At 40.1% G+C, this 16,231-nt stretch overlaps 1 protein-coding gene across 4 annotated transcripts in view; it reads right to left on the reverse strand.

Annotated features, from left to right (window-relative positions):
• ELMO1 (engulfment and cell motility 1) overlaps positions 1–16,231 on the reverse strand; it is a 304,600-nt gene that overhangs the window by 242,247 nt on the left and 46,122 nt on the right. For 2 of the 4 annotated variants that reach the window (XM_030231869.2, XM_050971394.1), the window contains exons 3-4: positions 13,503–13,652; positions 526–566 (exon numbers count right to left, since the gene is read on the reverse strand). In XM_030231869.2, coding sequence (XP_030087729.1) covers positions 526–566; positions 13,503–13,580 — 119 coding nt within the window. In that variant the 5' untranslated portion in view covers positions 13,581–13,652. Of the gene's footprint in view, positions 1–525; positions 567–13,502; positions 13,653–16,231 lie in introns of those variants that run through there. The other 2 variants (XM_050971395.1, XM_050971396.1) reach the window with 2 other exon arrangements.

A 16,231-nucleotide genomic window follows, 5' to 3' on the forward strand; every position in this document is an offset into this window, starting at 1 on the left:
CTCCTGTGTGGTAGCACCTGCTTGAAACAGTTTTTTGCTTAATCCATTAAGCTTAAATCAAGGTATTTGTCTTAGCCAATTATTAGTCTATAATACAGAATTTGCAATTAACATTTCAATTTCATATAAACAGTCACATCAACTGGACCAGCTTACAGCACTCACTGGACTCAGTACTCAAAATTCAGATCCAGAGGCAGTGCTTAAGTCCCTTAACCCATGAACAGCAGAGACCACAAGCCAAACTGCAAAAATGCGAATTGCATCTCTGTGCAGAAAGGAAGGAAGCAGTCAAAATGAGAGTCACCCCCATGATGGAGCTGCTTTGTTAGGAGCCTCATCTTGCAAGCAATTGATCCAAAATGCACTGCAAATTCAAAACTTGAAACTAACACAAAAATATTTAAGAAACTAATGACTAGTCATACACAGTATATCTAGATTTTCTTTGGAAAAAATTATCTCCTAGTTGGTTAATACCTCAAAAAGCACTGTACCTAGTATGTACTATATAGCAGAACTCACCCATCACAGACTTCTTTTATTATCGAGGACAGTGGCTTTTTCTGGTAAATGAAAAAAGAAAAAAAACCAAAATCACCAAATTAGAATAACTCTGAGTTCTTAGAATATGATTCCAAAGCCAGTAAATGCAAAAAATAAAACTAGTAGCATTTCCTTGTTTATTTAACGTCAAGTGTGAAAGGATCCCAAAATTTTCTGTTGTTTTGGTCTCATAAAGGTATAAAGATAGCAATTCTAGACATATACATTATGACATTATCCATTATTTTTGTCAACCTTAGCCCATATAATATAGACTCAGTTTTTCAACTGAGAAATCAAAAGGGTCTTTTGTGTACACTGTATCTCATTACCTAACAAAAAAAGAAGATTTAGATATCCACACCAGCATTTTCCAGGAATGACATCTGAAACCAGAAGTCATCCAATAATTTTAAACCTTCTTTTGTTTCTTTCAGAGATGGTCATATGATGACACTAATCCTCTCTCTTAAGTGCACACATGCAGTCATGATAAAACACCACCTGGAAGGTGTTAGAATCCCAGATGTCTCAGTTCTGCTTTATTCTCTACATCTGTGAGCACAGGAGCATTTGAACTGTCTCAAAACAGCTCTCCTGCTATGGGTCCCAAAATAGAAAAGCAGAAAACAGTCTAGCCTGTTGATGTTGCAATGCTTTGAACGTTGTTATAAACATAGGGTGCACACACAAGTGTTTTTAGAAGACTTCTGGCTAAGAGCAAATGCCATTTTATGTCCTAAACCACAGATGAAATTACATGGCAGAAAGAAACATGCCAAATTTCACCAGCTGAGTGACTACTGAGCCTTTTCTCCCCAATACTGGGTGACCACACAATGTCACATATATCTGTTGCTTGAAAAAAACTTCCCAAGTCACCTAAACATCATAGGATCCCCCTCTCTAGTTACTTCCACTAATAACAGCTCACTGAATTACTGAAAAGGAAACAAATACAGAAAACTCACCATGAACCAAATTAATTCAACACTATTGTCAAAATAAGCTTTTTACCTTTAATTTTTGTAAAAAATGATTAATAGAAAAATTAACTCAGTATCAGGGCATGTTATGCGAAGGAAAAAATATTTTTCCCTTTAATTTGTTTTCTGTGCTTCAAAACGGACAGGACTCCTTGGGCAGGTCAGGATCAGAGCAGGATTTATTATTTCAACAGTCCAGTCAACTAAGCCAGTTAATAAAAGGGGAGAAACATTACAGAAGACCATTTTAATCAGACAGGAATGAAAGCACCTGCTGAAAGGATTCTGTTCCTGCTTAACATATTGTCTCAGTCCTTGGTTTCCTTCCTTCTTCTTTCACTGCCATTTCTGTTTTCACATGACCACCCAAGATGATCCACACCAGGGAAGTTAATCAAACTAAAAGCTGGCCCAGAAGAAGGGGAGGAGGAAGGGAGGGAAATAGTTTTCCCCAGGACTGATTTCCTCATCTGCCTGGCTATGTACCTAAATGAGTAGCAAACACCAGCACATGGGAGAAAAGGCAGAAGAGGGAAACTGCTCCATTCTGCAGCAGGAACAGGTTCCTTCTCCACAGCAGCCTCTCTGTTGCATTGGCTCAGTTTTCTGCATAGCTGTAGCTAGGCTGTGAAGCAGAGCAGGCAGATCACACCAGATAGAAAAAGTGGGTTTTTCTCCCAGTTTTTTTGGACTGATCAGTTCCTCAGTCTGGGTTACTGTGTCACTTGTGTACAGCTACTTTGACTTGCTGTCCTCCTCTCTGAGGGTTTTTTCATCTTCTGCAATCCTGTAAGAGCAATCCTGGCTTCCAACTGCTTTCTTTCCTCTACCTTTTAAGAAACAATAACCACAAACAAAAAACAACAAAAAACAGCAACAACAAAAAAAAAAGGCCAACACATTTTTTGTGGAGGGACCGAGGGAAGAGCACAAATTTGTCGGGAGCTAGACAACTTCGGTTTACCTTACAGCACTCAGCCTTTCAGCCTTTGCCAGCCTGTAGGCAAACTGCTGCCAAGCAGAGTGCACAGCTCTGCATGCTGTATCCCCTTCACCCCTCAGGATGCTGCTGTAGGTTCTGTTCTGATATTTCCATATCTTGACAAAATTTTATCTGGGTTATTAATTCCTTTTACAAAGTAAACAGAAACCAGCTAGCAGATTCAACAAAATGGAGGACAAAAAGAGTAACTGCTTTTTCCTCTCATTATTTCCCATAGGATCTATAGTTTCCCATTAGAAACTATGATAAAAAAACAATTTAACAACCTAAAATAGGAATAATATAAATACTCTGAAGGCTGGATTAAATTACTTTTCAAATCATTATTTTAGTACTTCTATGTTCTCTACACCATTAACTTTTATGTCCTTTGTCAATCCCATTAACCTCCTACCCCTCTGCCTATTCTACACCACCTTTGCATTATTATATGACAAAATCTGAAACTAAAAACTTGGACAAAAAAAACCCCAAAAAACACTGCAACAAATCAATTAGAACCTATAAAGTACAGCTAAAAGAAACAGCAAATGGATCCTCAATAATAAAAAATTATTAATACAGCCAGCCTCTCACGGTACAGCTTGGTCCTCCTGTGGCACTACTGCTACAGCACTGATCTGAGTAAGCACAGCCCATGATGAAAGAAGCAATAGGATGAAAATAAAGTGGAACTCTTCTGGGACACAGAGTTTGCAATTAGCAATTTGATAACCCTTTAAAAATTGATAAGTGTTAAATAAATACCACCACAGCAATAAGTAAATATAAGTACTAGCAATAAGCTGCTGCTCCTAATAATCCCTTGGGCTGCACTCCCCCTATATGTAAGTCTCCAGAAAAAATTCTTTCCTCTTCCCTAGCTGGGAGATAAATTGCCATCAGCACATTGTTCACAAGAGGGGTGTCCCTGCAAGCAGGCAAGGGCTGCCATGACTCCCTGTGTGCACTCTCCCAGGCAGAGGCTGGCTGGCAGGAGGCTGCTGCAGGAACACTCTGGCAGAAGCACACAGAGCTGGCAGCAGCAGCAGCAGCCCTGCCACCCTGCCTGCACAGCCAGGCCCCCTTGCCAGCAGACCCCTGCCTTGCTCTGGGAGTGACAGGCAGGTGGGTGAGTGCCCAGTTCCCACTGCACTTCCCAGCTGGCTTACAGCCACCCCCAGAATCCTGCCTCAGCCTGAGAGACACAGAATTATGTTTGGGTACCAGTGTCAGGACATGACTGTCTACTGCAGGGATAGAACCACAGCACTGCGAGGAAACAAAGAAAAGGGAGCTATTATATTTTTTTCATTTTTTAACCATGGAAAATGAGATAAAAGTCTATTTCCATTCTCTGCAGAGTAATTCCACTTGGCAGGCCATTCAAAGTCTCTCTTTTTTTTTTTTTTTTTTTTTTTTTCCCTTGGCTCTAAATATCTGCCAAATGTCAAAGAGCATAGATTTGAAGTTTTTTTACCTTAATAAAATTCTGTTTATGGAAATTTACTTACCTTTGCTGCATTTACAGTTCCAAAAAATCAAATTTACCTTATTAGTCAATGTACTTCAAAGAACAAACAATCAGTCCAAAAATATTTTTAAGTTTTTCCTTCATAGATATGAGTATTCTGTGCTAGTGCCTTTTTTTTTTTGTCTCTATGTTTCCTCCTAGACTTCATGTAAAAATGAAGTAAGCTTTTACACATGCTGAGATGCTCATTTAAAGCTCTGAGAAGATCAGGCTTTTGCTTTAATGTACAAAATAACGGAGATCAAAGTAAACTTTTTGCTCCCTACAGGAGATAACACCTTCAGCTGACTTATCACAGTATCTGCACTGAACACATTGGTTAGAATAAAAGTATTTTTCTAGGGCAGGTATTAAATCGACAGCTGAAGTTAAGTGACACTGGGGAATTACAGCCTCATGACTTACAGATCTGCACACAAGGGGAGAATCCTGACAATGACACAGAGCACAGGCAGCACTACAGCCAATGTGAATTTACACACCTGGTAAAGCTCTGTCTGCATTGACTGGTTAGCACAGACGTCCAAGATTCAGGCATGGCCCTAATGACATCCACCATGCAGGTCACCAGTTCTGAGCTCACTGGCACATAACTCAGTTTTGTCACCAAGTTCAGTGTGCTGGGATGCACATAGATCCCAAACTCAGTCTTCTGGAGTACCTGCCCTTGCTACTTGTGCAGTACTTGATAGCACTTCCAAAGTACCTTGCAGAGCACAGACTGAGATTTCCCACTGCAATTTCCTCACCAGTTTCATCCTTTCATGCCTAGCCCTATAGAGACCTCACAGGGAACCAGTCACCAGAACTCAGAACTAAGCACAGGTGTGCAAGACTGTGAGCTAGGTTAGTCCAGACCACTGTTTAGTTCCAGAGAAATCATGGCATGAGCAAAAGCAAGTAAAGAATGTCCAATACATGAATGCTGACCAAGACCTAGGTCCTGTTCAAACCACCAGTAGAACTCCAATTTGGGTTTAAAGCACTTCCAAATCAAACAGCAAGTGTGTGTGTGTGTGTGTGTGTTTGTGTGTGCATGTGTGAACTGTAAAGAAGACAGAAACCTAAAACCAGGTAGAAACCTGTGTTACATGTGCAGTTCTGATATACTTTGTGCAATACCAGGTAATTGTAGATAGGCTTCTTTTAGGCCAAGTCTGAATATTTTTCCTTTCCACATGACTGATAGAGATTCTTTTTTTTTCATTTTTGCTTGTGTTCTGTTTGTTGAGGTTTTTTCTCGGACAATGATTGGGATATCTCTCTCCCTGTCTGACACCTTTTACTGCAGAAGTAAAAAGGAAACCCTTAACTCTGCTGTCCTTAAGCCTATCACAGAAAAAATAGCAGATGCAGCACATCTGTTAGTGCGAAACAGCATTAAGGAAAAAATTCAGTTGCTGACCTATGCATCTGTCAAAAAACAGAACTTCTACTCAGTAAATACAACATTCTGTCTTACAGTTAATGCTATCATGACACTAATAAATCTTTCAGTGCTAAAGTAGTTTTTGGGCTATTTAAAAGCAGAAAAACACCTCTTTTCACAATCAGTGGAGGCTTTACCTGTTACTGTCATGCACCAGCATCCACAGTGGACTGGTGGCAAACACCAGATGCAAGGACTCTTGGATCCATGACTCACTAATTCAACACTGGTTTCCTGTGGTCTAAGAGACAAGGTCTTTTGAAAGGAGGAGATGCTGGAGTGCTTTGGACTTCAGCCTTTTCAACCTGCTCTGAACCACTCTGGGAATCAGCACCATTCCATGCAATGGAATACTGGTGAGACCAGACTTGTTAACTTATTATCAGGCATCTGTAAAAGATGAAAGGGAGGATTTCTCTAACCCAGGGGAGCACCCCAGAGAGTGAATGCCTGAAGAACAGGGATTCCACAGTGCTACAGTAAAAGAGACCATAAAACCCAGCCTAGGCCTGGCCAACACCTCACAGTTGTGCCATGCAGCCACACAGCCCAGGGCTGGAAACATTCGCGCCTCAGAGCCTACAGGCAAAACCCTCAACAAGTGCAGCTGCTGCTGAGGGAGAGAGTTTTATCAGCTCTGTTCACAGCTCTTAAGGTGGTAGTTTTAACATGTCAGTGGCAACACCTTGGTATAAATTTAGCACTAGGAGTTTGACAGGGTGCACAAGACTTAGGGAAACCCAGGTATTTGTGTCCTCTCTCCCTTCACTCTCAGCTTCCTCAGTTATTCCCTTCCCACCCCCAAAGAGATCCTCACTCCTAAGTCTGCTTTTCACCTGATCTAACCATTGACCCACAGACCATGTGTTTAGGATGTTACAGTGACTGTACAACAAGGAAAGCAGCAAAATATAATATTAACAAAAAAACCTCAATCAGAAAAAGAAAACCATAAACAGAATTTTGCAGATACTTCCTACTCCACCTCTAGTGTCCCTAACAAGCCATAACACTCCCTATTTTCTCAAGTGTAAGTAGGAACACTAAAAACTCTCAATCAAGAGTACTGAAAAGTTAAAAAACACCTAGGGAGCTATAGTAGTGAATTTAAGCATGTTTGCATGCAGCATTCTTGCCACATATTTATAAAATACAGCCAAAACACACTTTTAAATACAAAGCAGGGCTTTAAGATGTGGCTCTTCACACAACCTATTAGGAGAGCATGACTTTCAAGACAGAGTGAAGAAACCCCAAATCCCCAGCTCATGACATACACATTTCTGGCCTACAAAGGCAGAAGTTTCTCCATGAAAGCAAAAAAAAAAAATTATACTGTGGGATTTTTGGTATTACTCTCTTTTGTATTACAAAATGTAATGTCTGTATGTCTATAACTAGACCATAATTGAGTCATAAAGTGTGCCTGGATATTCCAGCTGGCTAGAATGTGAATTAATTTATCAGTCCATAACTTCAGAAATCTCATTGTTACACATTTCCCTTTAATAAGAGCAGAATTAACTTAAGAGATGGGACTCCTGCTGATAACTAAAAAAATTTATGGATGCAACAACCTTAAAGTCATGTTTAGCCTTCATCTTGAAAATGCCATCACCTGCAGGCAGCAAAATTCAGGCTCCAACAGGGATGTTCTGGCAAGAATTATTGAGCTAGTAAAATCAGACATGAAAAAAGTCAAACCAAATCCACCAAAGGAAAAATCCCACAAACCCACAAAAATCAAGGGGAGAATAAAAAATAGTGCTTTATCTCTTTGTTAAAATATTATTCTCTGAACATCCTTTCTGCTGGAGATGAGGAACACTAGGATATTAGTTCTGTAGGAGACCTCAAGTGTATCCTGGCTCTACTTGCACTTCTATTTAACAAAAAAAACCAACCAGCTAACCAACCAACAGAACCCTGTCTACTGCATTGAACTTATGGTGCTTCACCTAGAAAATACCACCAAGTAGAAAGCATAAATAGCATCCATTAGAATGTAGTTCACAAAACATTTCTATTTATTCTCCTCCTCCCTTTCTTTTACAGTGTCTAAATCTTCTGCACAGCTATTACCTCTTCCATCTACTAGGTCTTGCTGCTGCCTCTATTAAACAGAAGCAGTAAGACAGAGTTTTTATGTATTTTTCAGTTATGAGGTCCCAGCCACACACACCACAGGACATAAGTTTGCAGCTTTGAAAGAATCCAGCCAACCAGTGGGAATGTGGCTTTGGACAAGCCAGACTAATAAAATGTAACATGTGACAATAACATTGCCTGTTTTATCCCTGCTGGCTGGCTGCCACCACATCAAAGAACTGAGGCTCTAATGATGACTACTCCAATGCTGCAGTTCTGCAAGAAAAAGAATCATATTTTTCAAACTCCATTGCAGCTAACAATTGGTTCATTATGTTAACGAAGCATTGTCTATGTATTCAAGTGTGTCAGTGCATTGAATTATATTCAGTGCACTAAAAAATTTGCATTATTGTTTCCAAGGTTTTTCTTGCTGCTGAACAGCTTTTAAAATAAATAAAAGTAAAAAATTGAGACCTTTCATTAGTCCAACAAAGGAAATGGAAAAAAAATGACAAAAAACCCCCATATAGTATTTCTTTTCCAGCTCTATTAATAATATCTTCACTGTGTTTATATGCCAGTCAGCACCTGCTTTATGAACGAACAGCTTCATATACAATTTTGTGAAGCTGAAATATGACAGGTACAACAAGGAGCAATAAAACTCCCAAAGCATCTGTTCGGCACCTAAACACTGATTTTAAGCAAGCCCTACCTTTAACAAGCTGGCTTAAGACAACAAAATATTTTTCAATTCTTTTTGAAAAGGTAGCCACCTTTTGGTTCATCCATCTTTGGGCAAGTCTTCCATCAGCAGCAAATGACATCCTCCTTCAGAATGGGTGAGATACACCTGCAGAGGCCAGCCCTGAGCACTGGCTCCTTCTCCTATCTGACAGAAAGGAGCTGCTGCTCCTTTCCTGCTGCAAATCCAGGCTGGGAATGTTTCTTTAAGTCAGTGGGGTTTTTTTGGTTTTTTTTTTTTTTTTCCTCTCCCCATGATCTGCTTCGTAGCCCTCTATCTTCAAGAAACTGCAATCTTGTCAGCTGTTAAAGGCACTGACATTTCCCTTTACTATAAACTCAGGATGTGCAATAACATTGGAAATCTTAGCAATATTCATACCAAAAATCTTCACTAGTTCCAGCTACTGCAGTACCATTATATTTTCTGGGTAAGAGTTCATATAAATTTGCAGGTTTGTGGGAAGGAGCAGGAGACTCTCTTTTCCTTCATTCCCTTAGGAACTAAATGCCTCAAGTCAGAGTCTGGAGCTAGAATGAAGCACAGAGAGTGACACTTCACAGTACAGTGAGACATCAATATCCCTTTCTTGATCACTGCTTGAACAATGCTGGTGCTCACTAATATTGCATACATTTAGACTCGTGATGCCAAGATTGTCTCGGTATACTGCTATTACTAGTGACAGTACTTGCAGAAACCATATCTATTCTTAGTCTACACACATGGCAGAAGTGATGTGCAACTTTCTTTTCTCTAATTAAGCGTTTCACAATCCCTTTTGAACTTCATTTTTCCCCACAGTTTGAGAAACACTGCACTGAATCAATTAACAATCCCCAAGGGTCCATATTTAGGTCTGAAACCAGATTTAGGTTTGAAAGCTCCTTTAAAAAAAAAAAAAAACATCTTACAGGTGACTTTTTAATATGCAGCGAAGTATAATGACTTCTATGAAGAAGACAAAAACAACCACAGATAAAATGACACTGACAGAAGAGAAGAGACAACTTGAAAGAGACTCTTAACAGATAAACTTGCTGAGTAAATCTAAACTTCAGAGACAACATAAATGTAAAGCAGCCCATGGCTTTATCCATGGCTGCATTTCTATTAACATGAAATTGTCATATGAAAATGCTCCTGTAAATTTTGCTCACCATATGAGATTTGTTCTTTGAAAACACAGCTCTCCTCCTCCCTTCCCCCCCATCTATTTCTTTTTGCTAACGTAAAGATCCACAACTACTAATTTAATCCATGTTTAATGATCTCATAGGTAAAAGCAAACCTGAAGGAAGAGACTGTATGGCCAAGTTTAATTATAAACTGTTCCTTTCTATAGGGAAGCCTTGTTTACCTCCAAGGCTGAGGAAGTTCATCCCCAAGCTTAGAGAAATCTTGTTTTAGTACAACTCGTGTTAAGACACACCAGTGGATTTGAATGGGATAAGCCAAAATAGATGTTGTCCCCAAATCTCCATCTTGTGCCTCTCATGGAAGCTGCTTCTCCTGCAGCAGGAACAGTGTGACTGCAAATCCACAAAGTATCCAGGTAACTTAAAATGAGCATTGGCTTACCTAAAATAATTTGTGCTGTAAAAAAACCCCAACAGTTAAGAATTATACATAATGGGCACAAATTAAAGCATGCAGGCTTTCACTGAACACAAGAAATAACACCCTCTTATGAAATAGCTATTTCTGTCACAATCAAAGAGAAGACAGGATAGACTAGCCAGCATCCTGGTTCACCTGTACAGAACCTGTGCAGTCCTATTATTAACATCTTCTAGAATAATCAGCCAGAAGAGTGAAGAAAAAGATAACAGACAGTCAGCATCTACCATTCATTTCTTCCCCAGACTGCATTGCTAAAAAGCCCACAAAAAGATCCCAATGCAAATTCAGACACCAACTCATTTCCATTCCTCCCCTTACATGACAGAAAGACTAAAGCATGAAAGATCAACACTATACACAGTTCTGAAGCCACAATCAAATCTTCATATTAAAAAATAATTTTGGGCAGAGTTTTAATATTGCTAATACAGATTTATGGAGGGGGGAACAGTCTGGATGCTATTTTTCTAATTTATGACTGAGGAAAATGATGGAACTGGGGGGGAAACCCAAATAAACCCCAAGTATTCTGGAAGAGAATAACTGAATTCAGTCAAGTCCATCTCTCAAGAAGAACATGATTCAAAATCAGTTCTAATCCGTACAGGCATCAGACACCTGTGAGGTTTACTGCAACTTAATTAGTTCCCACCTGGTTAGAGAGAGAGAGAGCAGTAAATAAGAGACAGTTTTGCCCTCGTTGTTTAAAGCAACTTTCCAAGAAAAAAGCACTTGTGAAACCCTGACATCAAATAGTACATGTCAATGAATGAGCAGAAAACTTTACATTCATTGAAATCAGGCATAGAGGCTAATTCCAAAAGGCACTTAATTATGTATCAATGTTTCTGCCACAGAATCTCTCTATCTGAGTAAGACTAATTTTGCATTATTAAATTTAAAACCACCATTGGTGAACCCAGGTTAACAAACCTGTAGAAATGTAGTGGGAAGCCTCAACAACTTGAAAAGGCTCTGTGCTTCCTGAAGTCCAAGCTGTCAGAAGTCATGCAGGGGCGTATAAAGTTTAATAACATTTGGTGGAAAAATACTGATGTGCTCTTTTAAGGCTAACACCTGTCAGTACCCCACCATCAATGGTTCTGATTTCACAGTAACATTTCTTCACTTTGAAAATATTTTACTCTCTCCATTGCTAAGCAAAACATGCATACACGCAGCAAGTAAATTAGGATAATGTGCAACTGAATATAAATAAGTGCTTCTAAGTATATGCAATGAGCAACCTTAAAAAACCTCCCAGATTTTCCTTTGATTACTTATATGGTATTTGTACTTCAGTTTTTGGAACAGCCTCAGTACCCTGAAAGATAAAACACTTGTGTCACACTAGAGTAATGGGTTTCTGTTGTTTGATTTTCTTGTTGTTTTTTTTTTTTTAATTTTTTTTAAGTAATATTATAGTGCTGTTCATTTAAATACTGTTTTTCTTGATGGTAAGAAAGAAAGAGAAGAAACCAGTATTGGAAATATTTTAGGATATTCTGAATATATGTCAAATGGTGACTGAATGAGCAGATGCCACCTGGGACACAGGCACTGGCTGCAGTGTCTGGTCAGTGGGTAAATCATTTCTCTTTTCTGCCTTCCTCCCCTTTATCATCTCCGACAGCTAGCCATCTGAGGGATGAATCATCTCCTCCACTACAGCTCCTCTACTGAATAGCTGCTCTAAAGGAAACAGATTGAGGAAAAGTTAGCACTAAGTGAATCAAAGGCAGAGCTGTGTGTTCTGAAGTATGTATCACCCTATATATTTTCAAGCTTCATTCCCACATTGCTCCCAACCTTGAGAAAGGTAAATACGCCTGTTTGTGTGCATGAGTAGAAAGAAGGGATGTTTCTTTCCCATCTTTCCATGTCAGAAAGGGGAGGGATGAGACTTCTCAAACTTCATTCCCTGATTTCCATTTCTCTCTGCATTGGGAACAGGCTGCTCCATTTTGGCCTCACTTTCCCTCTCCTTCCTCCTCCTACCCATAAGGTGGCTTGAGAAAGCTTGCAGATAACTTGGCAGGTTGTGTTTGAGGAGTTTTACTCAATATAATTGACAATTGATCTTTCTTATCTCTTTCAAATCTTACATTATAAAATTAAAAACAAGGTACTAGGAAAGTAAGCTAATATTACTGATAAAGTATGTGGGTCTTTTGAGAGTTACTTTAAGCTTTTTGTAAATAAAACCAAATAGTTTTCATATTATTTTGCTGCTCTTTGAAAGGAGACTTCATAGTATTTTTTCAGTTTTGTCACCACTGTACTTAGTTCATTATGACTAACATGCATCTTTCCCTGAACACAGTGTGCAGTGTCTACCATTTGTTATATAAGAAGAAAAAAGTAAAACATTCTTCACTCCAGAAGGCAAAAGACTTCTATGCTTACTGAAAAATTTCAGCAAATGAAAATGGAAAAGCATGGTAGGTCAAAAAAAATCAACCTACAAAGTTTGGTTTCACTTGGGAACTCCCTTTTCCTCTAAGGGGGCTTTCAGAATGCTTAAAAAACATACTGCTGTGATTCCAGCCGCCCTCTAGTACCATGTTTCTTTAAATTTTACACAGGAATTTCCCAGGCATGTGCCACAAAAGGGTTAACTACAAGTGAAACTCATTGCACTGCATGAAGAAATTACTAACCCATTTCAGTAATACATTTTCAGTGTGAATTCAAATGCTCTCCTCTCCAATAGACCTTTATAATGTACTGAGTCCCCAGACACACCAGGGTCTAAAGCACATTATAAAATGCTTTTCTTTGTTCTGAATACTATTTACAGAAATAATATTAATTCTAACCAGGTAACATGCTGCAGGATTTCAAAATGTTAAGGGTAAGCTGTTAAATATTAAAGAGGTTGCTTTTAATATTAATACATGGGCCACAAAAACAATCTCAGAGAAGTCCAGAATATAAAACACAGCCCTTGTATAAGTTGTTTTTCTTTGTTTCCCCCCACCACAATTCCCTAAAAAGAGTTTTTAATTCATAATTTTGAATTTTTTAACTTCTGTACACTGCCTCCAATCCATCCACGGGGCCATTGCTTTAGAACTAACCAGATAAACAGAACAACCCTTGAGATTCCTGAACAGAACAACAAAGGTCCTCCTGCTCACAGTGCACCACTACTTAAGTTCCAAAATCTGCACTTGCTGCAGCCATTCAGTATGATACTACTCCAAATGCAAAGCACTGACTAGAAATTTGAAGACTTTCCACCCAGAGGTAAAACACTACCACAATTTAACAGTTGAAGAAACTAAGGCACAAAAGTGTTAAGTGGGTCACAAAAGCAGTAAATGCCTTATCCAAGCAGCTGTTCAGAAAGAAAAAGCAAATGAAGAAACCAGTTAAACACATCAAAAATCTTAAGCAGTAAGAGAGGAAGAGGATTACACCCCTTATGAAAAACACTTTCTACCCCACATACATTCATAGAAAAATTCACATGCATTGAAGTAAATATAAATGCAGAGGAAAACATGCAGAGAATAACTTATTCATGAACAGGGCCAGCTGAGCACAGGTACACAGGCACTTACTTGATCTATTTCCATTAACTTGGGGAAGGCACCTGGCCATTCAATCGCCACCTTCACTATATCAGCAGGAGGGGGCATTGCGACGCTGCTGTTCTTTGGAGCCAGCACAACTGGGCACTAAACACTGCAGAGAGCCTCTCTCATTCACACCTGCAGGGAGAGAAAAAAAAAGAAAGAAGAATATTACAGCAGCTCAGGCAGACCTCCAGCACTGCCACTTCAGTCTCCTACATTTCCCCTGGCTGGGCAGGTGGATGAAAATGTACGAGTGCGTGTATGTGCAGGGGCAGGAGAATGTCACACATTACCGGAGCAAGCACAGGACACAACGCCACGACACGCTGCACAGCTCGACAGCCTGTTAGAAAGATGGCTGAAGCACTGAAATGTACGGTGAATAATAGGCATGCATTAGATTTAAATAGAAGAACTATTTTTAAATATTATTAAATATGCTGGTGGGGAAAAAGTGACAAACTGAAGAAAGCTTCTGTTACAGTGTCACTCCTAGAGTCCCAGGGAACATGACCAGTTCGGTTAATGCTGGCGCTTCAGGAGAAGAGATTGCCCAGGAAGTTATGGCCAGGAAACACGGTTTCTTTTAACTATAGCAATGATCTTCTGGGTGTTCACAAATAGATCACTGCACTATAGCAACCAGTATGTCAGGAAGAAGGCAGAACACACAGCAGTTTCCACATATACACACACACACGCACACACATCCTCACCTCACAGATCCAGAGATACCCACATATAAATACTTCTTCGTGGTACATCTCAGACACGTGAATACACAAGGATGTAGTATACATTCACAGTGACATAATCTGCCACATAACACGTCATAATTCTGCAAGAATATGAATATCAACAGGATCTTGTGTCAAATAGTGAGAGCTGTGAATTTCAAGGAAAGAAGAAAGAGGAAGAACCAATTCCCCAGGTTCTGCAGAATTGAAGTTCTGTCTTTTCTGACTCATCAAACTTTATAACCTTCCAACAACAACAACAAATGTTTATCAAGAGCGTGTAGTGCCTCTCCAGACTTGCAAACAAAGCTTCTGCATGTCTCTCTCAGCTTGGTGGTGGTGGGACACCCTCTCTAGGAGCAAAGCTCTGCAGTTTTCAGACACAGCAGCCTGTGCACCCTTCTGCAAATGGGGAGGTTCCTGCTGCCTTTCCCAAGCCCTCCACAACAACCATGGTGTTTCCTGCATGCTCTGCTGAGACCCAGCAAAGCGCCATCATGTACCACAGAACAAGAGAAGCTGTAGAAATCCCCAGCGGTGCAGTCCCACTTCTTCTTACAGAAAAAGAGAAGGAAGTGGTGAAAGCATGGAGACATGTTTGCACATACATCATCTCAAAGAGCTAAGGCGACAGGAGCTGGCTGAGTATACCAGACATCCAAAGACACAAACAGGTACAGTTTAAAACAGGCTTTGACCACATTCTATTGCTGCTTCAACTAAGCTGGTCTAACGACCTTCCTTCAACTGCAGCAGCAGCTGGAGCTCAAGTTGGTCTGAACAAAATTGTGAAATCATCCCTTTATTGGGAAATGTTGTACCTTAGGCTCAGACTACTTTTGTAAGTGGGAGCTCATCCAGCCTTGTGGGTGTCTCTGTTTTTCCTTCTTTCTGGTGTACATCTGGTCTGCTCTGAAAAGGCTCAGTCCTCTGACTCTGCAAGACCTGCTACATTCTACATAAGGCTCTCAACACATAATATAAAAGCAATTTATGAACTTTAACACTCCAGCAATTTATTTTCAACAATGGCAGTTCTGACGCCGACAGGATCGCACATCACCACAAAGCAAAGTGCAAGGCAGTAAATGAGACAATGGACAGTCTATAAATAAAACTGGATTGCAGGAAGTGCCTTGAAAGACTAAACAATGTGATTAAGAAACACTGTGATATTGTCTACGTTTGGTAGATGTTACAGGAACAGGGAATAAACACAATTAAAGCATGCAGCTGGCTTGCTGGTCATTGAGAAAATCAGACATTTACTTTTGGCAATCTTCTACCCTGTAGAGCCTTACCAAATGCAAAGTTCCCACAATTTCTCCCCAAAGTATCAAATGCCCATCATTTGCATCTCCATCCAGTGGTCCCCTTGCTGTGCAGTGCACTGGTTCAATCAACCAGCAAAAAAAACCCCAAAAAACAAAACAGTATTTTTGGTCATCTGTTTTTTACCATGTTTGAGTCAAACAGCTACTCAGAGGTGATGCAACACGGGAGAGTGGAGGAGAAGAGAGGTTTCTTGGCAGCAAGGAGCTGTTAATCCACCTCGACAGTCAATTGAAACTGAGACCTTGGCACCTTCTGCTCCCACACTCACAGTGACGGTGTTTCCCACCTCCTCAGCAGCGCAGTCCTTGGTACTCTCAGCCTGCCGGTGTTTTGGTATTAAGCTGTCTGCTGTGCTTCAGTCGGGTTGACTCATCCAGTGCCTGACCAACAGGTTACTCCCTGCACTCCCTGCCTTGGCACCCCATCCCTGGCAGGAGGGATGCTGGAAGCCTCAGCCAGAGCCTGAATTTGGTGGCCACAACACAAAAAGAACATCAGCTCCTGCCAGATAGACTTGACTGAGGATAGCTTCAGCTGAGTAAGCCTTTGTTTTCAACAGTTTTATTTTCCCCCATCGCATTTCCCCTACGCTTTTAATGAAAAAAATCATCTGTAGACCACATATCTAAAGAGATAGAAGAG

The sequence above is a fragment of the Serinus canaria genome, chromosome 2 (assembly GCF_022539315.1).
Source record: "Serinus canaria isolate serCan28SL12 chromosome 2, serCan2020, whole genome shotgun sequence".
NCBI lineage: Eukaryota > Metazoa > Chordata > Aves > Passeriformes > Fringillidae > Serinus > Serinus canaria.